Raw genomic sequence first — 26,571 nt, 5'->3', positions numbered from 1 at the left:
GCAAGCAGGGTGGCTCAGCCCGCAGTGAGTACACGCAGCACAGACCCCTTGCCAAGCCACGGCAGTGCAGCCACCCACCAATCAGAGCCGTGCCAGCACAAGGAGATCTCCCCCCACCCCCGTGCTGGGCTGTTACCTGGCAGGTACACATTGACCGCGGAGTCACTCTCTGACTGCGTAAGGCTCCTGTGCTCACTGCAGATGTTTTCCGGCAGGATGTCTTCCATGGAGGGCAGGTAGCTACCTGGAGTCAGCAGAGAATGTCCCGATGCATGGAGTGGGAGGGAGACGGCAGGCCCTGTGCTGCCTTCCCTCCAGAGGAGAGGCCAGTGCCAACAAGCCCCCCTCCCCCCAGCATGGGGGGAACAGGTTCCTTCCCCACTGCCCCTTGCCGCGCCCTGCAAACGCTGCCAGGTGACACAGCCAGCGACTGAAAAAGGCACCTCTCTTGTCTGCAGCTGAGACGCTTGAAGACACATCCAGCCTAGGGAGCCCAGCAAAATCACGCAGCGCCTCCTGCCATTTGTCCTGCCAGCCCAGCCCTGGGCACTGATCACAGCACCAGAGGGCAAATCTTAGCAGCACTGAGCCAGCCCCACGCATGCAAGACACAGCCTGGGTCTTGCCCACTGAGCAGCGCTGGAGCAGGGAGATGGCCACCTGGCATTGGGCAGGATGGAGAACCCACCCCCAGGGCTCTCCTCCCTCCCCATGTGGAGGCCACCTCCCACAGCAGATCAACAGGCAGCACCTCCAGTGTGAGGGTTTGTCTAGGGAATGAGATCTAGGCTTTTAAGTTGCAGTGAAATTTCCCATCAAGTGTTTGGGAACAGTGGGTGCTGCCTGACACAATGGCCAACTGAGAGCCTCTGCCTCCCTCCTGGCCCTTGGGCGCAGGCTGGGGAACATGGCGACAGCAGCAAAGGAGAGGGAAATGCACACAGCCAGCCTGGTGCTACACTACTGATCTGCCCCATCAGCCCACCCTGGAAGAGCTGAGCTCCCGGGAGAGCCGGCTGGGAAGGAACGCGCGCGAAATTTCAGTCACTGTCGCTTCCCTCGTTCCCAGCTTCCCCTTCAGCTTCGGCCACTGTTCAAATGCAGTTTTTAAACACTGCCTTGGGAAGATCTGAGACACGAGAAACGCTGGAGAGTGTCGCAGCGCACAGAGCTCTGCAGATCTTGGTAGTTCTTCACACAAAGATCCCTGTCACACAAAGTGCATGTTTCAGTGAAGAACCACATCTTGGCCCCAGCAGGCACCGGTCAGGCATTGAGTCTGTGCACAAGCACTAGGGGGCGCTCAGTCTCCAAGGAAATCCCATGGACAAAGCTCAGGCTTGTCTAGAGAGTTAGTGCCTGCCTGTGGCTAACTGGCCGTGCGGACCCTGCTACCACACACAAAGCTCCCTAGCGCTCAATGCAAACCGGGGAATGTTTACGTCTTGCCTTTGAGCTGGGAGGTGAGATTCCCAGCTCAGGCAGGCATGCTAAACACAGCAGTGTAGCTGGGGCTGCTCAGACCAGCCACCTGTGTATGTTCCTGGGATCCAGGCAAGTACATATTCCAGCCACGACCCATGCTACCCCAGCTCCACTATTTTTTGCGTGCTAGCTCACGCAGAGCAAGTGCGGGTATGTCTGCACAGGCTGGCAATCACACTCCCAGATCAAAAGTGCACATACCCTGAGCGCATGATTGCAGGATCCAAGTGGCCAGTTAATACGCAGCAGGCTAGTGCGCTGCAGATTTACCCTCCAGCTTGCTGCCAAGACAGGCCCTCAGACTGGGGAATTTCAGCTGATTAGCCACTGTCAGACTGTCAGTTCCAAGAGGAACTGTAAACCCCAAAGCCGGTCCCTGGCAGAGGGATTCCCACATTCAGCAGAGATTAGTGACCCAGACATGTGATCCCAGGCTGAGACCATGTCCAACCCCAAAGAGTACCTTCAAGGGGGATCAGGAGGAGCCCTCCATAAGCCGAGAGAACAGGGCCAAGAGGCTAGCAGGGGGTCACTTCCAGCCCCAGACTCCACCCTCTAGACTGACTTGTCTCATAGGTATGGGAAGGACGTACCTTGCTGCAGGGACGAGATCTCCTCAACTTCTTCAGCCACCATGCTCTGGAAAAGGAGAGAATAGAACAATCTCTGCAGGCTGGAACCGCTCCCCTTGGACCCAGTATACTCTACCAACACGGTCAGCAGGCTGTGCCCAGTATGGGGGGCGGGGGGCAGCCCATCTGATGCCCCAATACAGGGTGCCCAGTATTATCCCCACACTAGTGCCGTTCTGGCCTGGGGAATGAGGGTGCCCACCTGTTCGGGCACAGCACCCCCTGCTGAACCCTCCTGGAGGTTCCCAGGTGTCAGTCAGATGCTGATTGTAGGTGCACCAGACAGGCCCAGGCTGGGGAGTTCAGAGCTAGGAAGCTGCAGAGCCAACTGCAGTGATTGGAGCCAGAATTAACCTAGCTCTCTCATGAAGGATGCCACCCAGGAACCCTTTTGCCCCAGCAGGAGCATACCATGTTAACAAAACCCTTCAGGCGCCAGCCCCAAGGGGTTAGAAATGCCCTCCCTGGCTGCAATTGTAATTGTTCCCATTGTGCCCAGGGAGAGGGGTTGGCAGCATGGGAAACCCAAGGTATTGGGGGTGGGGGGTAGAAAGCTGTGGAGTTGAGGGATGAGGGGAAGTGTTCAGGGTTCCCCGGGAGTGAACTCTGGGCTCCTTCCTGTCCTACACTAAAGGGTTAACCCGGAGCCCCGTTACTCAGGAACAGCCTGCCCGGAATGCAGCTCCCCAGACCAGCACCCGTAGCCAGCTGCCAGGGAGTGGCCCTTTGCTGGTGCAAGGCTATGGGGCAAGGAGCAGCCAGGGTTGAGCAGCGTTTGAGATGGGGACTTACTCCAGGAGAGCTGTTTTCCCTCAGCCCCAGCTCGGCCCCGCTCAGCGCTGGCTGGGAGTCCGAGTCCTCAGAGAGCTTCTCCTCATCCTCTTCATGGATTGGAGATGAAGGAGATCGTAACGCACTGGGGGGGGAGGATGGGAAGAGTGACACTGCAGAGAGCCACAAAACACAGTGACTTCCATTCCCAAGGCATCGCCGAGCCCCCGCAGGCACAGCACAGTGGAAACGGCAGAAGCACAAGAGTGCAGGCAGGGGAATGTGTGATCACAAACCTCCCTCTCATAGAAAGGGACACAAGGGCATAAGCAGCTGCTCTGAGAGCTCAGACCCCTGGTGCGTCTCATCTGAGACACACGCCAACTGTCACTTGCACAGAACCTGCTCAGCAGGGCGAAGGGCCACCTCAGGTCTGTTGGGAGCTGAACCTGGTATTCCCAGGAGTTTCAGTCCCTTCTTGCAATGCTTGTCAGGGCTTTGCCTCCCGACTGGGCCCCAACGTGTCAAGGGGAGATCCCCTGCAGCCCTGGGCTTGGGGCGCACGATACCAGGTAATGCTCAAAGGAAGCATGAGCATGGAACTGGGGCTGCAGGACATGCAGGGTGTAAGAGCATGGATGAAAAACCAGCTTAAAAATCGGGGGCTGCTGCTTCCCAGCCTCACACTGCACTAGGACAGCAGATCGTCCTGTGACAAGGAGCCAGGAAGGCTACTCCCCTGCTCAGTATGCTTATCGACAGCTGACGAGAGAAAGCTGGGGACCTCCTGTGACGCAGCCTGTGAAGACAGAGGGGAATGGTTCGTAACGCCGAGCTCTCTAGAGATATTTTAGAAGGCACGTGCAGGGAAGAGGCCTTGGGGGAGGGATGTTTCCAAAGTTAGCAGCTGCTGGTGGAGCTAGGGCACATGCTCCAGGCGTGAGAACGAGGAGCGGCAAAGGAGACTGACGTGCAGCAGCAGGGCCAGCTCCAGGGCACAAAAAAATAAAAAAAAATTGAAAAAAGCCGCAATCGCGATCTGCGACAATTCAGTGGGAGGTCCTTCGCTCCGAATGGGAGTGAGGGACCCGCCACCGAATAGCTGGACATGCCACCCCTCTCCGGAGTGGCCACCCCAAGCACCTGCTTGTTAAGCTGGTGCCTGGAGCCAGCCCTATGCAGCACAGAGCACATGGGAAAATCAAACGCTCTCTTGAAGGATGCTCCAAACAGGGAAATGTGGGATTCAGAGCAGGAAGTGAGTTTTCTGATAATAAGCCTTGCTCAGGCTGGCACTGGAGGTATTACAAGGGGGTTGGCCAACGTGTCTGACTAGCCTAGTGGACACATGGTATCTGACAAGGTGAAGCTAGCTGAGGGAGAGCCTAGAGTCCAGGCTGCCTTGTCTGCACTAGACTTTTCAAACAAGGTGTTAGTTAACCCACCACCACCACTTTCAATCCTCATCTGGACACGGCCTGCAGAGCTCACGTATCAGGATCTCTCTGTTAGCAGGAGATGAAGTCACTGCCCATGAGAGGAGACAAGGGCTGGGGAGGCACAGCACAGCCAGCAGCTAACCCACTTTCGTCCTGGCTCTGACATTGCTTTGTGCAGGGCCACTTTTGTCCTGGCCCTGCACAAACCATGTCAGAGGCGACCTGCGGTGGGAACATATATGCACCCGCCCATTTTGCTTCTGGGTGATGGATAAAGGTGGCTTCAAAAATTGTAACAAAGGTTTTTGTCTTTGTTTTTCACACTAGAAATTCCATGGAGTCCTCCATGGAGGACTCCATGGAGGACTGGAGAACCAGTAGAGTTATGACATCATGTATACAAAGTCAGGGACACCTGGGTAATTGGGAAGGGAAGAGGTTTCTTCCAGCCTGTTTAAAACTCTGGAGTTGTCTCACCAGCTATTGAAGCCAAAACACCCTGGAAACAGCTGGCAGAACAGATCTGCTTGGTAAAAAGTCAACTTTCTTCAGTGAACAATGAGCCCTCCATGGAATCCTCCAGCAATCGCAAGACAGGCATTTCTAAGTCTAACATGCAGGCACCACCCCAAGCTCCCAGCTCTGAGCAGCTGTCGTCCACCCACTGCTGCAGGATTAGCAGTGCTGGGATCGCTAGGCGGCAATGCCGAGCCATGGGCCAGGCAAGCCAAGGAGGAGATGACAGGGCTGTACTGTGCTGGGGAGGACCCGAAGGGCCCATGTGAGGCGCAGACTCCTTTGTTCCTTTGTTGGGGCTGACCTGTCTGGAGATTTGCTCCGCTTGCTCTTTTGAGGGCTGCTCTCCGTGGCTCTGTCAATCCCAGCTAGTGGGCGGCCGGCAGGGGGTAGCCCATCCACCATGCCAGTGTAGCTGATTTCCTCGTACAGAGGAGCAGAAGGGATGGATGGGGAGATGGAGCGGAGGCCATTCAATGCTTCCAGCAGCGAAATGGGCTCATATCCTGGAGGGATGTTGTCGGAGCTCTGCAGGTGAGGAAAACAAGGGGTAACGTTAGGCAATCCCACCAAACTGGACCCAGTGTGAAACTGGGATCCCTGCTTTATTCTTCGCACAGTAAATCCTTTGCTCCTTTAATGGTTAATTTAAAGGGGCACCATCAGCTTAAAGTTTTGCGCACACATTTGTTTCAAACAACAGTCAAAATTCTCTAAGGGAAAGATGAGAGAGAGCAGAATGGTATGTGCTTGCTATTGTCAGTTTATTTCTATTGCACATCCAACAGCCCTGCCTGCTGCTTCCTCCACATACCGAGTTTCCTTTGTTGTCTGTCTGGGACTTTCACATGACTGGGAAAGCGGGAGCTGAGGGGATATGCAGTACATGTTGATTGTGTCCTGTTAAAAGCAGTTAAACCAATGTCAACTGAACCCAATTATTAATCACCAGCAGCAGCAGCAAACTGCACCTCCATTCTGCATCGCGGTGCCCATGTTTTGGGGGTGGGCTGGTAAATTCACGAAGGGAAGTTTTTATTGTGCTGAGAAGGAATATAAAGAATATGTTCAGCTCAGCATCCCTGCCACTGACTGAGTTGTTATAACCAGTTCTCTTTGTGATGCCTTTCAGTGCCAACAATGTCTGCACTGACAAAGCACGAGTGACTGGTAGAGGTCGGTGCATGCGTGCTGGAGGACATGGCAGCGAGGTACAGCACATTGTGGTTTTAGGCACTTGGAGAGGCAGTGAGGGACAGTGGGCTATGCGAGCAACGAAATACTTAATTGCACTGACACTAAAACTGTCCCTAGATTCCAGGATTATTGCCCCACCAAGCTGGAGGGGGCACAGTTTACAGACACCAGCTCAGAGCTCCTGTTTTAGGAGGCAGCAGATGTGAGGAGACAGTAACAGACTGGTTTATATTGGGGATGTTTTCGTCGCAATCATGAGGGGCAAGAACCAACCTTTTGATTTTGTGTTTTCTTTTTAAGCGAAAGCTCAGGTGCTGTAGCTCAGTTCCACAGCAGGGGCCACGCAGAGCCCTGCGAATCAGTCACTGAAACTTGTACACATCTTTAAGCAATGGCTCCCTCTCGCTGGGCACTAACCACCCAGCTGTCCCTGAAGCCTATTGCTTTGCCTACAGCACCATTGCAGGGTGCCCTGCATGACCCTCAGAAGGCTACGGTCTCTTGTCAAGCTTGTATAACAGCATCAGACGACAGCCCTCATCTTTAATGAAGAGATGTGACTTGCAGAGAACACAGGTCCCAGTGTGCCACGCTCCACCATGAGCCAAGCCCCCAGGCTGCTTCGAGAAAGAGGAAGCAGAAGTGTCCCTGGTGCTGAAGATGAGGGTAGCTGCAGGCCTCATGGGATAGGTCTAGGGGATAAAATGGACCGCTCCTCCCTCTCTTAGGTCCATCACTTGCATTTATACTTCAGCTGTGCTTCCCCCTCCTGCTTACCAAGGCACAGTCCCTGCCCGGTGGTGGTGGCTGATTCGCTGCGCTGCACCCCAAGCGTGAACAAGTCCCAACATGCAAACACTCCCTCAACTGTCAACTAGAAGAGTTTTTGAGGGTTTTTTAAGCAACTTCACAACCAAAGCTGTTTTGCTTTACACAAGGCATGCAGGGGTCTCTTTCCCAGTCCGTTCTGCCTGCATCTGAGACTTGGTTTGACTCTGCTATTGTCAACCCCAACCTCTCTGAACGAGTTTTACAAAGAAAGCCCAAGCATGCCCTTCAAAGAGATCAGGGCTAGACAAATCCAGATAAGCTCCCACAAGCAATCCCATGGGTGGAACAGGAACTTGACAGAGGCTCTTTTGCCCAGTCCTAGGAGTCTGGAGCAGGAAAACAAGAAAGAAGGGGTGTGATCTCAGCGTTCCAGTACAGGGTGGGGGCCAGGAATCCCTGTATTCTGATACTCACTCCCTTTGGACTTCAGGCAAGTCTCCCAAAACTCTCCGTGCCTCAGCTTATCCATCTGTAAAACTAGGATAATGCTGCTTCCCTCCAGCACAGCAGGTGGGGGTGAGCGAACATCTGAAGGGGGCAAGTGCTGTCAGAATGAACGGGAGCAGGGGTTGGGGTCAGGGCACTTTGGGCTTCGCTCCTTCGTAATGCCCAGTGTGTTAGCAAGCCCTCGCACGTGGAATGGTCTCACATGTCAGCGAGACTCCTGGTGATTAATGCAACCACTCACTGTTTCCCTTGCACATTTCCTGTTGGGTAGGGAGACAGTGCTCATTTTGGAGGATTTAAAGGGACAGTTAAAATCATAATCATATTTGAAACAGGAATTTTCCTTTCCCGTGTCACTCCCAGCTGAGACCATTCCCATGGACAGAGCTTTATAACTAAACTGACTAGCTCTTCGTGAGGCTGTCTCCACCTTACTCTGCACCCTGCTTCAGCAGTCACACTGGCTGGGGCAGGTTCATTTGCTGGGTCTCAGCACTACTTCAAGGCTGCTGGGTGAAAACTGGTTGTAACTGAGCTTTTACAAAATGCCAGGAATGCCCGTTTCTGCTCCCGTCACAGTTTGTAAAACAATTGCCCACAAAATCCCACCGTGGCTACTTATCAGCACCTCTCTCAACGCACTGACTGCCTTTCCGAAGAGTAGCGATTGGCCAAACAAACTTGCTCTCTGCTACGCTGAGCAGAGAGGGTCTTGCTCCCCAGCCCTTTGCCTGGCAAAGCATTGGATCCTCACTGCCATTTGGAAATCAGCCAAGAGACTTTTTTTAAACTGAAACTTGCTCAGTTCAGTCAGGTCAGGGAGATACCATGTCCAAACTCTGCATTCTGGCACCCACTTCTTGTCTGTAGTGACCGCTTCCCCCTGAGACAGGATTTCATGAGCCAGGGGAGCTTAAAGATGAGTGATCCAGGCTCATGCGGTGAAAGGGTCCCAGCCGCTCAGTCAAGAAGGTCTATTTGTGATGTGGTTGCAGAGCAAATCACTGACAGCGAGCGGTGTCAGCCCCTGTGAACATTGGGCAGGATGGAGGCTTCCATTCTAGAGTCGGCAAAGGAACAGGCCAGGACGATGGGAACTGCGTTTACACCTGCAGGCCCCAGTATCTTGAGGCACAGCAACGAGTACGTATAGCGATACATCAGAACAAGGGCAAGGGGACCAAGTCTCTGAACAACGCACTGGAGCCGTCTTAGGTTACACCTCCTTCGTTCAGAACAGCTAGCAATGCTGTATTTGATAGCCCTCCAGTGGTGCTGATCACACCAGCTCTGGGAGATCTCACGTATCTCTACAATTAGCTGTGCACTTCCACTGGTTGGGATGTGTGCTCCCCTGGGAGAGCTGCACATATGGGGTTACTAGACAGCCCACGAGCAGACCTTAGAGGGCAATCAGGAGGACAACAGCATTTCATCAAAACAACCTGCGGATGCAGATTTACACACAAGCTCAAACTGTAACCAATTATTCTTCCAACCCCAGTGCTTGGCCACCTGCTCCAGTATGGGCACTGTATCCTGCATGGCCCAGGGAAACCTCTTCATGCGATGGCACACGGTGGCAGTTCCCACTCAAAGTCATGCTGGCTAACAAAGGAGTGGACACCCGGCCTGAAACAGCTTCATAAACCTGGTGTGGGGGGTAGCAGCCATTCTGAAAAGCCACAAGCCATGGGGAGGGCTGCCCCCTAGCTATCAAGGGGTTCAAGAAGAGCAGGATGTTCGAATGCTCAAGCATGAAGCTGATCCTAGTAGGAAAGGCTCACCAGGGCCTTGGTCAATAGCCCCAGGAAAGGACATCCACAGACAGACCAAGCCAACTGAAATGGAGCCTGGGCATGGAGAAACAGAGAGCCTGCCGATCTCTGTTCCCTGGGAGGGGGGGGCATAGGGCCAGAAGCCACGCAGGGTTGTGAGTTACTTACAGAATGCTCATCATGGTCCATGGTCTGGGCCAAGACGGTGCTGAACGAGACAGGCGACAGAGCCCCAGGCTTCTTCCTCACGGCTCGGATCTGCAGCAAGGCACGGAAGGCTAGGAGGGAACATTGTACAGGTGACTAGACGGCCAAAGCAGCGTGTCGGACAGCGCCACCTTGTGCCACAGCCACTCCACTAGGGACACGGCTCAGACACTGCATTAGTGGGTAGAATTCACCTTGGTGAGACCCTGCACCTTGGAGAGCAGGGGCTCCTGGGGGGAGCTGCCTCCAGCTGACTGGCACTAATTTCAGGCTAAGGTCTTGCAGCTGAACACATGGAAGCCAAGTGCTGGTGTCCAGTCCCCTGAGCTCATCTGCTAGTGCAAGAAACCAGAGGGAGGAGCAGTTTGCCAGCAGACAGAGCCCTTGGCCTCAAGCAGCGTCTGTAGCGAATGAAATGGCAGCTCTATTTATATGGAAATACAACCTCATGCCATTCTGGAAGTGCCCACTCTCATAAGTAACCTGGGAGGTGCTGCTTCACCTGAGCATGGCCTTACATCTGCTGCCAGCACCAGCTGTGTCAGTCTGTCCCCAGCAAGCAATTCTCAGGGAGGTGAGGGGCTGACGCATGGCAAGAGGCCAGAGGTTGGTGCCCGAGTACACTGTGGCAATCCCCAACACAGGCCCAGGAAAGATGCAGCCACCAGGCCCGAGCACCTTGGGGCAACACTGCAAGGCCCTCAGACTGGCAGGGGCCCCAGCCATGGCTCAGGAAGACTCCATGGTGCATGGGGTGCTGCACTAGTGCTGAGAGGTGTGGGGATGGGGCCAGGCCTGGGGCTACTCCCAGAGAAGTGGGAAGGAGAAAGAAAAGCAGGCCAGGCCCTGACAGATTTGCACGCAGAATGCCAAGGAGACTGTCAGCAGCTCTCTGTGACTGCTCTGCAAGAACTGCACCGGGGGGAGAGGAGGGGGCAGGAGACACAGCTCCCCCTGCTATTGCCTTAGATTTGTGGCTCCGGGCCAGGGTGGGGATGAGGAGCTGGCCACTGTGTTAATGAGGCATTAAATTTCTGGTAACAGGGGTAGTTAAATGATGACTTGTTCACACGCTGGGGCTAGGAGGCACATCAGATGCGCTGAAATCCCCCAAGGAATAAGACTCCGAGATGGTCTGAAATGGGTCCCCGCACATCCCATACAAAGGGATCAAGGTGGTTAAATTTGGGCCCCCTTGTTTCATTGCACAGAACGTTTCATTCATAGGCTCACGTTTGCCTCCATGTTACTACCCTACAGCAGTCTCTACCCAGGGTGCAGACAAATAAATGGGTTCTTTTGAGGGGAAAAAAATTGATTTTTTTCTTCACTATAAATCAAGGGTTGCCATTTAAATTACAAGTTTTTCTTTTTAAAAAGAAACCTGTTTAAAATGAAATCTGAATGTAATACAAAATACTTTAAGGCCTAATCTTACTATAATTTTTAAAACATTTAAATAAAAAATAAATATATTGAATCCATGAGCCTCTATCAAAAATTCTGAGATAAAGTCTGCTTTATTGGTGTAAAGCAGGGATCAGCAACCTTTGGCACACGGCCCACCAGGGCAAGCCCCCTGGCGGGTCAGGATGGTTTGTTTACTTGCCGCGTCCACGGATTTGGTGGATCACGGCTCCCACTGGCCACGGTTTGCCGCTCCAGGCCAATGGGGGCTGTGGAAAGCAGCGCAGGACAAGGGATGTGCTGGCTGCGGCTTCCCACAGCCCCCATTGGCCTGGAGCAGTGAACCGTGGTCAGTGGGAACAGCAATCGGCTGAACCTGCAGAGGCGGCAAGTAAACAAAGCAGCCCAGCCCACCAGGGGGCTCACCTTGGTGGGCTGCGTGTCAAACGTTGCTGATCCATGTGTAAATAATCCAGGGAACACATCTAACTTTTAAGGTCAAGCTTTATAAATATGGCACATTAGGTAATGCACTGTATTAAGGGCTTATTTTATTTAATAAAAAAATCAATTTTATGTGCTATTTTGTGTTTAATTAAATTCGTTACCATCCTATTGCAGCTTAACACAAATTCTGAGAAAAAAGTTAATTAGCTAGTAAATAAACAATATATCAGTCACCATTTTCTAACATACTAAAAATATACAATTAATAAGAATTTGAAATATTAAGCTATATAATTGCTTAAATAAATGTATGCAGTTATAGTGTACTGTCCTAGGTAGCAAAAAGATGTCCTAAATCTAGAGTAAAGGTTCTATTTAGTTGTAAATCAACATGTTTTAATGGTTATATCAACCAATGACAAGGCACCTTTCTGTAGAAATAACTGAAGTACAGGTGGAAAAGTTGATTTAAATTGATTATTTCAATCAAGGCTGTCAATGTGGCAATTTACATCAATTCACCCTGCCTCCATCTCATTTCTTGCCCCAAATCACACTCTGGAGAGTTCTAATTTTGTCACTTTGCTCAGACTTAGGTTAAAGGGAGCCTATGAATATACCAGGCTTGCAACTTATGCAGCTTGCAGGTTGCTTGTGCTTAAAGACAACCCAGGGATTAGTGAGTTTCCCTGTTGCACTCAGCTGCTAGCTGAAGCCAGAGGTTACAGGGAGTTGGAGCTGCATTGGCTGTAACTTTGTCTAAATTCAGTTTCAGGCCCAGACAAGAGCCTCTGATAGGATTTTGCTACTGCTGGGGACATGGATGCGTGAGGCACTTCCCACTACCCAATTGTCTAGGTAAGGGGAATGCTGGACACCTAGGCAGTGCAGGCAGGCCAATACATGTGCCAAGCCAAAGTGGAGCTCCAGGTATTGGCTGCGTGTATCTCAAGCTATAATGTGAAGGTGCTTCTTGTGGCCTGGATGTATTACCAGGAGTACGTGTCCTGCACATCGAGGGCAGCATACCAATCTCCACTCTCCAGGGAAGGGTAATGGAAGCAAGGGTGACCATCTGGAATTTGATTTTCTTAATAAAACAGTTCAACTTCCTGGAAGTTTTGAGGAATTAGGAATAGAATCCCTCTGTGATGACAATGAACCTTTTCTATCACTTCCAATTGCAGAAGAGACCATACTTCTTAGAATAATACAGTCTTGTGAAATGGTCCCTGAGAAGGGACGGGAAAGGTGGGCTGGGGAGAGGGAGGTGAACTGGATAACACATTCCTCTTCACAGTGCTGAGCACCCACTTGTCTGACGTTATTTCCGTTCCAAGCACTGTAAAAGTGCAATAGGCATCTTCCAAATGGTGGGATACATGGAGAGACTGGTATGCTGTCAAAGTGACTGTTAAGAGGCTGTCGATGTCTAGTGAGAAGGGCCTGATGGAGACAAAGCTGCCTGGTGCCATTGAAAAGGCCTGGATCATCTCTTAAAAGTCCTGGAATCTCTGCTGGAAATGTGATCTGTGGTAGGACAGAGGTCTAAACTGTTTCCTCTTTTATATTGGAGAGTATACCCCTATTGATGAGTCATCCAGGAGTTTTTCAGTCTTTTGAGAGAATAATTCAGCCCACTCAAACGGCAAATCCCAGAATGCAGCTCCTTTGGAATTCCAGACACCTGGAGCCACGGGGAACATTTCTTTGCAAGGACAGTGGCTATGGATCACAAGGCCGTATCAGTTGCATCAATAGTTGCATGAAGGAATGTTTTGCCATGAGGTGTCCTTCAGAGCCATAAACTGTTCCCTAGGCTTCTCTGGTAGTCTGGCTAAAACTGTAAAATTAATACAATTATATTTGGACAGGAGAACTTGACGGCTAGCCACCCTCCTCTGCAGAGTTAACTGTAGAGTGAGCTTTCCTGCCATATATAGCCAGTCTCTTGAGTAACTTGTCTAAGTTTGGCTTTGAGATGAGACAGGTGGGAATGCTCATTAGCAGCCATAACCACCAGTGAGTTGGAGACGTCAGAGAGTGTGATAACTGATAACAATCAGAATCCATTTGAGGAGCCTGGTAGTGCCTTTCAAGTCTTTTGGCTGAAGGTGGAATAGAAGCTGGGGTCTGCCCAAGGGTTTTCTCTGGCCTCAAGCAGGGCTTCTTCAATGGGAAGGACCACACTTCCCCTAGCAGGCGTTTGTACAGCATCGAGGAGACTGATGAGATTTTCTTGAACGAACTTCAGGAGTGCAGGTGAAGAAGCGGCCACTCTTCACATTAGGTCCTGGACAACCCTGAAGTCCTCTGGAGGTGACTCTGCGGGTGACAGCCTTGTCTGGAGACTATGAAAAAGTGCACGGAAGAACATCCAGAGGTTACTTGAGTATCTCATCCTCCTTAATAGGGGACAGTCAGAGGAGCCTGTGAAAGGCTTCTTGGACTGGAGAAGGGGACCCCAGCTGGTCTGAGATTCTGAAGGAGGTCTCAGCACCCTTGGAATGGGCCACGACCAGTATGGCCAAGGGGGGAACTCCACAGTTGGAGCCTCCCACAGCAGAGAGCACCATCTTGGGGCTTCCTTGAAAAAAGATGAGTCATAGTCCTTAGAACCTATTCCCTATCATGATGTCTATGAGGTGATCTGAAAGCTCAGGATGGTGACAGAGTTCCAAGTCTGAAGAGGGAATGTATGACTCCTCAGGAAACAGAGGGAGCATTCCTGTTGGGGCTCATGGGGGTCTTGAGAGAGATGGGCCCTGCAGTCTGTATATAGCATGGGATAAGGAGGTCTGAATGCCAACGAGGTAATGGGTGTTGGCAGCGCTGAAGTCAACTGTATCAGTGATGACAAAGGCTTCGGTTGTGCTTATTGATTGGTGGTCCCGGGTATGTTGAAAATACCAGCAATGTCTACTGCACTATATGTGTCTGTGTGGATGCTGCCAGATGTGTCGACAGTATGGACAGTGCCAGTGGTGCTGATAGAGCTGAGAATGCCAAAGACCCTATGGTGGTAAATACCAGAGCTGGGTGCTGCAGTTATGGAGAGGCTGGTAAAAGGAGACACCCAAGATCTCTTGCAGACAGGAAGGCTTAAGGAGCCAGAGGCACTGACTAGATCATTGATGGATCCAGCATTGCCAAGGTGGTCTGGATTGTCTGTACAGGTGAAGAAGGGCCCAGTAAAGACAAAGGCACAGGACTCAATGGCCCTGGAGGAACTGGAGTCTGACAGAGCTGGTGAGTGCTTATGTTTACAATGCCTCAAACCGGTACTGAAGGCCTTACTGGAAGGCTTGCTTGATGAAGACTGAGATTTCAACCGCTTGTCAGCATCAGAATGCTTCAGGTGCTTGGAGGAGGCTGACGGTGAGAGGAAGAGCAGTGTTTTTCTCCTGACTTGCATTCCAAGACGCAGGCAGCTGGAGGGGCATTCCTTGTGGATTCAGAATCCATCATCTCATGTGCAGGTTCACAGTGAACTTTTCGGCGGAAATCCTTCTGCTTTTTTCTTTTAGTGGGGGAAGAGGTACAAACTGGATATCTGTCCCTCATAAGACCTTTCCCTAGTTAGGTTAAGCAGCTTTTGTGCCTGTCCATGCCAAGGAACAGAGAGGGAGGTGGTAGACATGCCCCTTTCGTGGCCTTGGCTCAATGCACAGGGAGAGTAGGAGTGTATGTGCCACCTAGTGGTACTGCTGGCAAAAGCCTTTGACTTGAAGGCACTGGGCACCCGTATGCCGCAGTGGAACATACATGTGCACAATCACTTGTTTTATCTAGTAGTTATTCAAAAAAATCCACACACTTCAGCCCGTCTCCCCCCAGCGTGCGTCTTCCCCTCACTCCAGTTCTTATCCTTTCCCACCACTTCTGTCTACTCCTGAGTTCTACATTCCTCTACTGTCAGCAAATAGAAACACTCTGCCAGCAGGTTTCACAGCTCATCTCCCTCCAATGGCCAGGTCTCAAGGAAGATAATAGCCTTCTATTACTACCAGTTACTCAGCTCAAGTGGCAGAGATCTGTGCTGTGGATCTAAAGATCCCAAACCCACTGGTGACCCATGTGAGGGTCAATATGGTTCCACATGAGGGCATCAGTTTTTTCAGTAAGCTTTTTGAAAAAAAGAAAATGATATAAAAGACTATGTTAAAAAGAATGTTAAGATTGTAAAGTGAAGCACTCATAAGTTAGCCTTAAATCTGGTATTTCCTGTCTGTACAACCTTAATTTGCCCGCCCCTCAATGCACATGCATTATGATATAGCCTTTAGTTACATGATCAGATGCTGTTTTTTCCACAGGATCTTCTGAAGACCCAGCTATCCTTTATAACAGTGATCTGGAAACAAATGGGGGGTTTCTTTGTTTGCTTATTTATGCATAAAGAATGCCTGAAAGGGATTCTGTGTTGTCTAGAACAGAGGAGTTCGAGAGTGCTCTATGGTGCACACTACATTCTAGGTCTTGGAAGCCACCAGAAACCAGCCAGAGCAGCAGTATATATGAAGCCAGGCCGTGTGCGCGTGCATGTATTTATTTAACATGGTTATTTGGGACCCAACTGTGCCTTTGTTGCTTGGTCACATTATTTTTGTTATGTAAACAGCAAAAGCGTAAGTGTTTTCTATTTAAAAAGAGGTTACTTTTGAGCGGGGAGGGTTCTTTTTCTTGGGAGTGCTCTATGGATCACTTGTTGATTCCCTGCTCTGTTCATTCCCTCTGAGGCACCTGGCATTGGCCATTGTCAGAGGACAGGATACTGGGCTAGATGGACCGTTGGTCTGACCCAGTATGGCAGTTCTTATGGAGGACTAGAGAACTAAGGTGATATCACAAGTATCAAGGAAGTGAAACCCAAGGAATGACAAGGAGAAATGATGTCTAGTGGGGCCATTTAAAAGTCTCTGTTGAAGATTTAAATATCCCCATCCTTTCAATTAAGGACCTATAAAGCTACTGCTCCCCTCCCCATTTCTCTGCTCTTTTCCTAGTAATTATTTCCCTCTCCCTCAGCTCCCCCATTACCCCTGACTCACCCCAGCCTTGCACTGATTCTGGGGGGTGTGGGAAATATGGTCCTGTGTTTCAGCTTAAATGAATTATTACTCAAGAGTTCTGTATTAATATACCCACTAAGGAATCTATTGGTCAAAAAACATTTCCTGAATCTTTTGTTGTCTGTATTGTTACAGATATACTTGCTGACAGGTATTTTGAAATAAATGACCAAAAATAATTGAAACTGGTGTGATTATATTGTGTTATTTTGACAAATAAAATATGCAGCATTTTGCAGAATTTTAAAATATTGTGCACATAATTTTTATTTTTTTGGCACAGAATTCCCCCAGAAGTGGTATTTGGTACATTTATGAGCACCAGAGAGAACACTATCTTCTGAAGCAGCTGGGGACACTTAAATATTTATATTGCAGTAGCTCCCAGAGACCTCAAGCAGGGTCAACTTCCCAGTATGCTGGGCACTCCACAAATGCATACCAAGACAGGCCTTGTCCCAAAGATCTTACAGTCCAAGACAGTGAGTGGGAGACAGACTGGAGGGGATCCAGGATGGAGAAGGGGGAGAAGACCTCAAGGCAACAGCTGTAAATACATGTTTGAGGAATTTGGAGGTGAAGGGTACAGGGGAGATGGGGCAGTAATTGAAGAGGTAGGTGAGTATGGAATAGATTCAATACATCTGATACCATGGTTTGATTACTGCTGATCATATGGCTTTGGGGTTGCCAACAAACAAGCAGGGAAAGCCAACTGCTTCAGGCCCTTTCAAACCATAACACTGAGCTGTTTAGTTTAAGGTTAGCCACCCAGCCCCAGAGACACACTGGTTACAATTCAACGAGCTTGCATCCATGCTAGGCCCTCCTGAGGCTCAGAAGAATGCTCATGCCTGGAAGAGCTCATGAGAGCCAAGGCCCAACTTGCAATCCCCCAACCTGCCTGATCAGCTCACAGTACGGGGACATGCTTGTGACCTAATCCAATTTGCCGTCCTATCCCCGGGAACTGCTGAAATATTAACAGGGCACTTAGCTGGAGACAGGGCTGCAGTTACTCTGTTCTGCATCAGGCATTCATTTTTTGAATGAATAGGCCCTGAATTAGCCGATATGGAAAGGATTTAACACCTCCACATGCCGGACAAAAAGCAGGCTGGTGGCAGAAACCAAACAGACTCCTCACTCCCAAGAGCGCCATTGATTTAACAGAATGCCAGTGAGTTAGCATCGACCCTCCAGAGTGACAATTTGCTTCAGGAAAAACAGTGGTGCTTATATAAAAGACACGGCCCTTTCCTCTCCCAAATGGGGCTGCCAGCTTGACACACAGAGTGAATGGACTGAAAGGAAGATGAAGGTACATGCTGCTGGGACACTAGGTCCATCTGGATGTTGCCTCCCCTTCTGGTCCCGCTGGCCATGCAGGAGGGGAGAGAATCAGACTACAAGTTACTGCCCCACCCACGATCCCAGGGCACCAACCAGTCACTTGTGTTGCTGGTAGGTAAAGCCACCCTTGCCCAGCTAGGTTAGGGCTTTTGTACCCGAAAGGGGAGACTGCAGCTACCCATTGGATGGCAGCAAGACCAACGCCCTCTCTTGAGTGTACTCACGCAGCCTGCAGATAGGGCAGTTGTTGGCCTGGTAGCGCAGGGTGTCCGCACAGGAATTGCACAAGCACAGGTGCCTGCAGGGCAGGATGAGGGTGTCTCGCAGGTCGGACAGGCACACCACGCACTCGTTGCTGTTGTCACTGTTCTCATCGTCGGAAGGCTGTTACGAGAGGAGAGGCAGTGCCACGTGAATACAGGTGCTTCGCAGGGAATGAAAGGGACACTGCAATTCAGTGAGGTCCTTGCAGCTCAAAGGTGAAATATGGCTCAAAAGGTAAAGGGGCTGCAATCCATACTCAAGGAGCTCAGTTTATTTAACTTAAAGAGAAGGTTAAGGGGTGACGATCAGCCTATGGGTATCTACATGGGGAATGAATATTTGATAATGGGCTCTTCAGTCTAGCGCAGAAAGGTCTAACACACTATACATTTTTTAACCACAGCAACAATTTACCAAGGGCTGTAGTGGATTCTCCATCACTGGCAACTTTTAAAACTAAGACCAGATGTTTAGAAAAACATTTGTTCTGGGAAGCATTTTGGAGCAGGTCCCTGGCCTGTGTCCTACAGGACCGCCTCTAGATGATCCCAAGGCTCCTGTCCAGCCTTTTTCCCCTGCAACCAAACAGACAACCAGCAGGGGAGCTGCTGAGCAGCAGGAGGGAAGGGGCACCAGCTGCCCACAGCTCAAACCAGAGCTGCACTGGGGACGCTGGGGCAGCGGTGGTAGGAGGTGATGGCACCTACCATCTCCTCCTGCTGATTCAGACATATGAATTTCGAAGGCCTGGATGCAGCTCAGGGAGCACGGTCCATCAGAATCCAACAGTTGTGACAGTCACCCTCCAGGGCCGCAATGTAGAGCCTCAAAGGCTTCTAAGCAGCCCTGGGGCCACAGGTTGCTGCAGGGAGTTTGTGGCCTTGTTAAAAGTGAGATACCTAGGGTGGGAGAGGGAAGATGCCTCTGTTCCCCCTGGTGTAATACTGGTGAAGTCTGGGCTCTATTATACGGCTTTCATTAAACAAAGCCCTGGAACTTGCAGCTGACAGTCAAATGCAGCAGTTGCTACAAAGAGGAACTTGCTTCCAGTCACAGCAGCTCCCTGTTGGGGCCTAACCATCAGTGACCTCAGTGATGTGCACAGACATGCTTGTCCTTTCGTGTGAGTTCTCTTTGCTGACGCACGCTAGGCCACACGCTGCACTGTGGGATGACCGAGACGTAAACAAGAAGACAGCATCTGCTCCTGCCAGATGAGTGAGCCAGCCCGCTGACCACGTTAGCAAGCGGCTGGAAGCTGCCTGCGGACATCGTGTGCGCTCCTGATCTATTTCAGGGCTCCTGCGTGTTGCGCAAGGACATCCTTCCTCTCCCCTTTTCACACTGGCTGCTCAGTGTACTGGAACTGAACGACAAACAACCTGAAGTCATGAACTGACTGGGCTCTGTCTGAAAGAACTGGGTCCAAGGGCTCATCAGAAGACAGCAGGAGCACAAAGAGGAGTCTCTTAGGAGACCAGGTAATAGGATTTGAAAAAAGTTCCCAGCCTCCCCATGGTGCTACTTGGTGGAACAGCCACACAGAGGGTACAGATTGTTAGCACAGGACTGGGAAGAGGCTGGGGGAGAAGGGGCAGGGCTTCCCCTGCTCAGTTCCCTTCCGAACCCCGCTCCCTCCCGCAAGCGCAGCATTGGGGAATTGAGTACAGCACTCACAAATGCAGTCAAATTTGTAGAGGCCAACACCTGGCACTCACCATGCTTCTCATCTGCAGAGCACTTCACAGATGAACACTCTCAGCCTCCCCCTCCCCGTCCCCCGAGCTGGGAAGATCAGCATTACGGATGGGTAAACTGAGGCTCAGAGAAGTTACATGACTTGCCCAAGGCCATGTAATAAATAAGAACCCAGGATCAAATTCCAGGCTTGTCTTCTCAAGAAGGAGCTGATTATGTTTGTAGATGAAGCATTTTCCACATAATCCCTTTGGCACTAGTGAGACTACCCAGAGTCAACTCCTCCACTGCTGCAGGGACACGCAGAGAACAGCAGTCCATTCCAACACCTGGCTATGCCCAAGGGATGCACTGCACTGGTAGGTTTGGCACATGGGGAATCTTAACCCCTGGTAGTGAGGAGCCAGCCTGCACACACTAACAGCACAGCCACAGTAGCAAACCTCAGAGATCACGAGGAGAGAGCCCTCCTCAGCCTGCCCCGTGCTAATGGACAAGTCATTTGCAAGGAGTGATCTCGGAGGGTGGGATCAAGGGCCCACTTCCGGGGGAGGAAAAGGAAGACATTTCTGGGCTGGGAAGCAGCCTGTGCAGGGCACCAGAGACAGAGCGCACAGTAGCTAAGACCGACACGGCTCTTCTCGTGATGGATCGTTATTGGTATGGGCTATGCAGAGAGGGGCCCACTGAAACCCAGCAGCAGCTGGTGCCTAACTCCCTCTAGCTCCTTTGAACGTCAGGCACAGCGCTCATCCTCAGGCTGCCGAACAAAATCTAAGGGGACAAATTCACCACTGACTGTGGCATCACAACAGAAGGGCCTGGCCTGCCATGATTAATCGTAAGGTTACATGGCCTATTTCAATCCTGAACTGAGTGAGGGGCAGCGGCTGTGAGGAGTCTCTGATCAACCCCCGCCACCTCCGGTACATAAAGTATCAGCCCATAAACAAACTCCAAGGAGAAGCCAAGTCCGGCTGGCAGCACAGCCAGGCCCCACATGTGGCTCAGCCTGCAGAAGGGGGTTTCTAGGCGCCAGTACCTTTGTCTCCTGGTTGTTTTTATTCTCGATGCCATAGATCTCCTGAAGCAGGTAACTCACTCGATCCACCTAGGAAAGAAAGAGACATCACTTAGCCTAGGAGTCACAGCTGCTCCATTTACATTTATTCCATTTTAGTTACTTCACCGGCAACAACGGAGAGAATGGGCTGGCACCTGGAGCCATTCCACAGCCTGAGGAAGGGGTAGGCAAACTTTTTGGCCCAAGGGCCACATCTGGGTGGGGAAATTGTATGCAGGACCATGAACGTAGGGCTGGGGCAGGGGGTTGGGGTGCAGGAGGGAGTGCAGGCTGTGGGAAGGGGTATGGTGTGCAGGAAGGGGCTCAGGGCAGGGAGTTAGGGTGCAGGAGGCGATGCAGAGTCCGGGACGGGGCTCAGGGTAGGGATTGGGGTGCAGGACGGGTGTGGCAGGGGCTCAAGGCAAGGGGTTAGGGGACTCAGAGCAGGCGTTTGGGGTGTGGGGTGCAGGAGGGGTGTGGGGTGCAGGCTCCGGCCTGGCGCCGCTTACCTTGAGCGGCTCCGGGGTGGCAGCAGTGTGCAGTGGGGCTAAGGTAGGTTCCCTGCCTGCCCTGGCCCTGTGCTGCTCCTGGAAGTGGCCAACATGTCCAGCAGTGGCTCCTGGGGGGGGATGAGGGGCCGGGGCGCACGGAGCCCTCTGCCTCCCCCACTCTCCCTCAGGGGCCGCAGGGACATGATGCCAGCCACTTCTGGGAGCAGCGTGGGGCCAGGGCAGATAGGGAGCCTGCCTTAGCCCTGCTGCGCCATGGGTCTGGCAATTCTGCGGGCCAGACTGAAAGCCCTGATGGGCTGGATCTGGTCCACAGGCCATAGTTTGCCCTCTCCTAGCCTATACAGCAAAGGAGAGAGTGTGGATGAGCCATCGCCAAGCAGAGCCCCTCCCTTCACCTTCATGCTGAGGAGGGGGCTTCAGAGAGGGATGTCGGAAGAGGGGGGGCTCAAGGGGCCATTTCTGGTGGTAAGGGCAAGTGAGGTGAAGGGGGGGAGAGGAGCGAGTGGAGGCAGGGTCTTGAGGAAAAAGGTTGGGTGAGGGCAGGGCCTTTGGGGCAGGGGCAGGGCATTGGGGACGGAGTAGCACTAGGAAGTGGGGCTACGATTCCGGCACCAGTGGCCCCCTCCACTTTTAGGGATCCTCTGTCACCTTGGCTTCAGAACTGGCTGAGAGGCAGGGATAGAACAGTGGTTACGTCAAACACAACTGATAATACTGCACTTCAAAATGCACTTGGCTCATAGCAGGCCTAAAACAGGAACCTGCAACTTCTGCTGGCTTCAGTGGTGCTGCAGGACCTGGCCCCTCTTGATGGCTTAGCTTTAATCATGGATGGCCATACTGAAATTCAGACCCGCCTGCTCAGTTCCATATAGCAAAGGTTGGACAAACACAGCAGCAGCAGCAGGCCTCACTTCTACACTGTGGCAGCCAAGTTTCCCCAACACACGCTACCAGCATGTGGTGTTCTGTGTGCAGATACACATGAGTCAACAGAGACTGAGAAATGGTTCCATATGAGAAAGCTACTTCAGAGGGTCAGGCTCCTGGGAGAGTGAGCACTCCGTGAGCGCTGTGCGTTTTGTTAAGAATTTACCTAGAGAAGTGCTCGAGCCCTTGCTGTGGCTCCACTTTAGGACTGTACATGGATAATTACTGGGATGGCATGTGCAAGCGCAAAGAGGCACAGCTGGCAAATTGCGATAACTGGGTATGGACTGTACTGCAGCTGCTATGCACCCTTGGCCTTGCCATGTGCCCAGCTTAGTGCCTCTCCACATGAAAATCCACGGAGAACCAGGATCAGCAGCTAGTGTGGTGATGCCTTGGCCTAGAGCTTGTGTGCATGTAGTAACTAGATTATAGGTGCAATTCCCACTGGGGGAAGGCTTCTGAGGTTATGGTTTCTCACACTGGAGAGATGTGGCAAGGCAGGGGTCTGCCACTGCATCAGGAGACACCTGGGGTAAGACAGCGCACAGGATCTTTTCTTCTGTTCTAGGAAAGGGTTGAGGGGGAGACGCTGAAAACTAAGGAGAGGAAGAAGGGCTCAGTACTCAGAGCAGACAGGGGACTTGCCAGCAGGTGCTTTTACAGAGGACGGCTGGGGCGGCTGCGCTGGCAGGTGCAGTGCTAATCTCACCTGAGCTTTCTATGCACTGAAGCGCCAAGGTAGCGGACACAACCATTTATCACTGCACTTCGTTGCAGACGCTATATAGTGAACTCCACCAAAAAGCAAATCTCTCCTGGATCCACCCAGTGAAAAGCCCGGGGAGGGGGCGAAATGGTAGGGCGACCCTCAGTACTGTCCAGAGTGACATCCTGAAGATGGGACATGGAAATGTTTTACTGCATATCCCAAAACTGACCCTTTGCCACTACACTGCGAAGCCACCTGGAATCAGACACTCGAACTCTCCCGCCAGTCGGCCAGTTGAGTTTTGCACCTCCAGCCAATAACAAGAACTTGGTTGTTTGAAGGGCTGTGTTTGTGACTAAGAGCTTCAGTGCTGCACGAAGCACCACACACAGACGATGCAGGCCAAGCCTAATTATATCCACCCCACTTGTCAGTTTAAAATGCTCTGACTCATGAACCAGCAGCTTAATTCCAGTGTCTCCCTGCTGAACTCAGCATTGAGCCTACATCCATTCTGGAGCTGCATTTCAAGGCAATGAGGTCAGTGGTTGGACTTTGGAGTGAAATCCTCCACAGTGTCTTCCAGCTACAGGCTGGGGAGTTTTAGAATTATTGTGTGGGAGCAGAGCATTTATAGCTGGACATTTCAAAGAGGGCCTTGTTCCATCCTCCTGACTCCTTGGGTGATCAAAATGTGCAGAGGGGGTCAGCTCCGAGGTCACCGACGGAAGGAAGCGTGGGCACTGGAATCTAACCAGGGTGATGTGTTCCCTTTATTGAAAGGTCTCTAAAATAGAATGTAGGATCACATGCAAGTAAGAAATATACGAGGGCCATTCGATTGGGAAATCCACTCTTCCACCAAGGTAGAATGCAACTCCTGCTAGAGAGACCTTCAGGTATTAATTAGTGCAATACACCCAATCTAGCAAAGAGAAACTCAGCTCAGATCATTAGCTCCAGCCCTTCTACTACCAAAGGGCTTACAGCACTGGGCAGCCAGAAGATCTCAGTGAGTAACAGATGGTTACAATGGTAGGGAGGGAAGGAAAGAAGTCTAATGACGGTAGGAGAAAAGTTTACATTAATATACACACACCTCACTCCACTATTTTTCAACTCATTCTACACACACAGGGAATAGACTAATGCCACGTTAGTTTCTGCAGTACTCTGTGTTCTTGTAGGAACAGCTTACAAGTCTATTTTAAAAACCTGGGAACATTATGGGAGGGACTGTTTAACTCCTAGATTTTATGAGCTGAAGAGGAAGGGACAATTAGGAAGGCAGAGAACTGTGCCAGCAAAGAGAGAGAGACAAATACACATTATTTCAGAGCAGTAATGGGCTCACCATATTGTGGTAGGCTGAGAACTGTACTGGCGGCCAGTTAAAAGGAAACAGCTCTCCATTTAAGCAGGCTAAAGTACTAAGGGAGAACCACGCACATGTAATGCAAGTCTGTGCAGTAACCTGCATTTATTTGAATAGATCATTGCCATGTGGGCCAATGCTCTGCCATCAGCAAACTTGGCAAGAAGAACAGGCTGTTTTTGTGAGCTTGTAAATGCAACATTTCTTCTTGCTTTAAAAAAAACCGCAAACAAAACCAACCCTGAAGAGGAGACACTGTGATTTCACAGCCGCAGGGCAGCCTGTAGGCATTCTCTACACTCTATACTGCCTGGGAGTTCTCAAATTCTGAACAACGACCATTGGGAATAATCCCTTTCTGGGCTTTACTTTACACGCCAGTTTGTTTTCTGGGCTGAATTCTCTTGCTCCATATCTTGAACCTATTAATGGAAGCTCCACAACCAGAGCAGAGACTTAATTTTAATACAGCCAAATGCAAAGGCATCTAGCAACAAGGAATGCAGGTCAGACCTTCTAAATGGGGGACTGTATTCTGGAAAGCAGGAACACTGAAAAGGATTTAGGGGTCAGAGTGGACAAGCACTTGAACATGAAAACCCAGTGCAATGCTGTAGCTAAAGGAGCTAATGTGATCCTTGGATATGAAGACTAGGGAACAGTGAATACAAGCAGGATGTGATTTTAACTCTATATGGCACTGGCGAGACCAATGCTGCAATACTGTGCCCAGTTCTGGTCTCTATATTTTAAAAAGGATGTTGAAAAACTGGCCAGGGTGTAAAATGATTTGAGAACTGCAAAAAATGCCTTACAGTGAGAGGCATACAGAACTAAGTCTGTTTAGTTCATCCAAAACGAGACTGGGAGGTGACTTTGTTACAGGGTCTAAGTACCTTCATAGGGAGAAAATACCAGGTATCGAAGGGTTCTTGAATCTAGCAGAGAACGGCAGAACAAGATCCAGAGGCTCAAAGCTGAAGCCTGACGTATTCAATGAGAAATAAGGCACACATTTTTTAAGAGTGCAGATGATTGACCTTTGGAACAAACAACCAAGGGAAATGGTGGATTCTCCATCTCCTGATGTCTTCAGATCAGTGCTGGCTGCCTTGCTGGAAGATATGCTTTAGCCAAACACAAGTTATTGGGCTCAATGCAGGGGTAAGTGGGTGACGTTGGTGGCCTATGATACACAGGATGTCAGATTAGATGGTCCCTTCCGGCTTTAAACTCTCTGAATCCCCAATAGCCTAAAGAAGAGTATGGGCTATGGTGAACATCAGCAATTCATCCCTCATTGTGGCCTACTGCAGATGAATGCATTTCCCCACTGCTTGAGTTCTTAGATGAGTACGTTTACAGCAGCTTGAACTAGAGAGAGCAACTCTGGCTGTGTAGATGTCCCACAGCAGGAGGCTTGAGACACTTTTCACACTGCTTTGACTCTGGAAAGCTCTTCTAAGGGCTCATCTACATTTGAAACACTGCAACTGCACTGCTGTAGACATTACTTACATCGACAGAAGGAGTCCTCCCATCAGCGTAGGTAATCCACCGCCCTGACAGGGAATAGCTAGGTCGATGGAAGAATTATTCTGTTGACCAAGCACTGTCTAAACCAGGGGGTAGGTTGGCTTAACTATATCACTTAGGGGTGTGGATTTTTCAAACTCCGAGGGCTGTAGTTGGGTCAACCTAACTTTAGTGTAGACCAGGCTGAAGTTAAGAAGATACCGCTTTCAGCCTATATCCCCAGCAGTACTGGTCTAAGCCACTAACTCCCTCCGGGCTGCAGCTACAGAGGCAAAATGGGCCAGCTCTGATATGAACAGTAGAGGAGACTTATTTGACAACAAGTTTCCAAGATCAGTTCCAGAGTCAGAAGTTTATTGAGAACAGCTGTTTCCAAGTAGCCATAGTTTAACTGCCTTTTGTATTTGCAAAGTTTCCTGGTGTGGAGCCTATATTTTTCTTTACACTATTTGCTCCCCTTTGTTGGAACCTTTGGAGAGACACCGGGATTGAAATGAGTCAGACGGAGCTCCCTTCTCTCCCGTACAGGTGACCCCCTCCAGGTGACCGCCTCCTCTTGCTGTGGATTAACAGAAGTGTAAGGCTTCATGTCCCATTCCAATTCCCTGAGTAACTCAGTTTCCATAGCAAGCCTTCTCCCTCGCCCCCAAGTTTCAGCCTAAAGCAAAATTTAACATGGCTATATTAGAGACGGGCTATGATAGATTTCATCCTTTGTGCAAGTCTTGAAGAAGCAACTGGGAGGCAACTCAGCCCAGAGAGGATGCAGTTAGTGAATAAAGACAACAGCCCAGCCAGTTGCGTCAGATGCGCCACGGCAATAACAGTATTTACCAAGAACAAATGACAGGTGCAGAAATTAGATCACCGGCTGTAGAAACAGGCAAGCAAACTGAGTT

The 26,571-nt window shown here is 50.7% G+C and overlaps 1 protein-coding gene across 1 annotated transcript in view; it reads right to left on the bottom strand.

The window, feature by feature from the left end:
* MGRN1 (mahogunin ring finger 1) overlaps positions 1-26,571 on the bottom strand; it is a 113,689-nt gene that overhangs the window by 5,771 nt on the left and 81,347 nt on the right. The window contains exons 11-17 of the mRNA XM_030578844.1: positions 20,587-20,655; positions 17,807-17,966; positions 9,265-9,374; positions 5,148-5,371; positions 2,910-3,033; positions 2,079-2,124; positions 137-244 (exon numbers count right to left, since the gene is read on the bottom strand). Of these exons, the coding sequence (XP_030434704.1) occupies positions 137-244; positions 2,079-2,124; positions 2,910-3,033; positions 5,148-5,371; positions 9,265-9,374; positions 17,807-17,966; positions 20,587-20,655 (841 nt within the window). The remainder of the gene's footprint in view (positions 1-136; positions 245-2,078; positions 2,125-2,909; positions 3,034-5,147; positions 5,372-9,264; positions 9,375-17,806; positions 17,967-20,586; positions 20,656-26,571) is intronic.

This window comes from Gopherus evgoodei, chromosome 10 (assembly GCF_007399415.2).
Source record: "Gopherus evgoodei ecotype Sinaloan lineage chromosome 10, rGopEvg1_v1.p, whole genome shotgun sequence".
NCBI classification, from domain to species: domain Eukaryota; kingdom Metazoa; phylum Chordata; order Testudines; family Testudinidae; genus Gopherus; species Gopherus evgoodei.
This window is presented reverse-complemented; position numbering and strand designations above follow the sequence as displayed.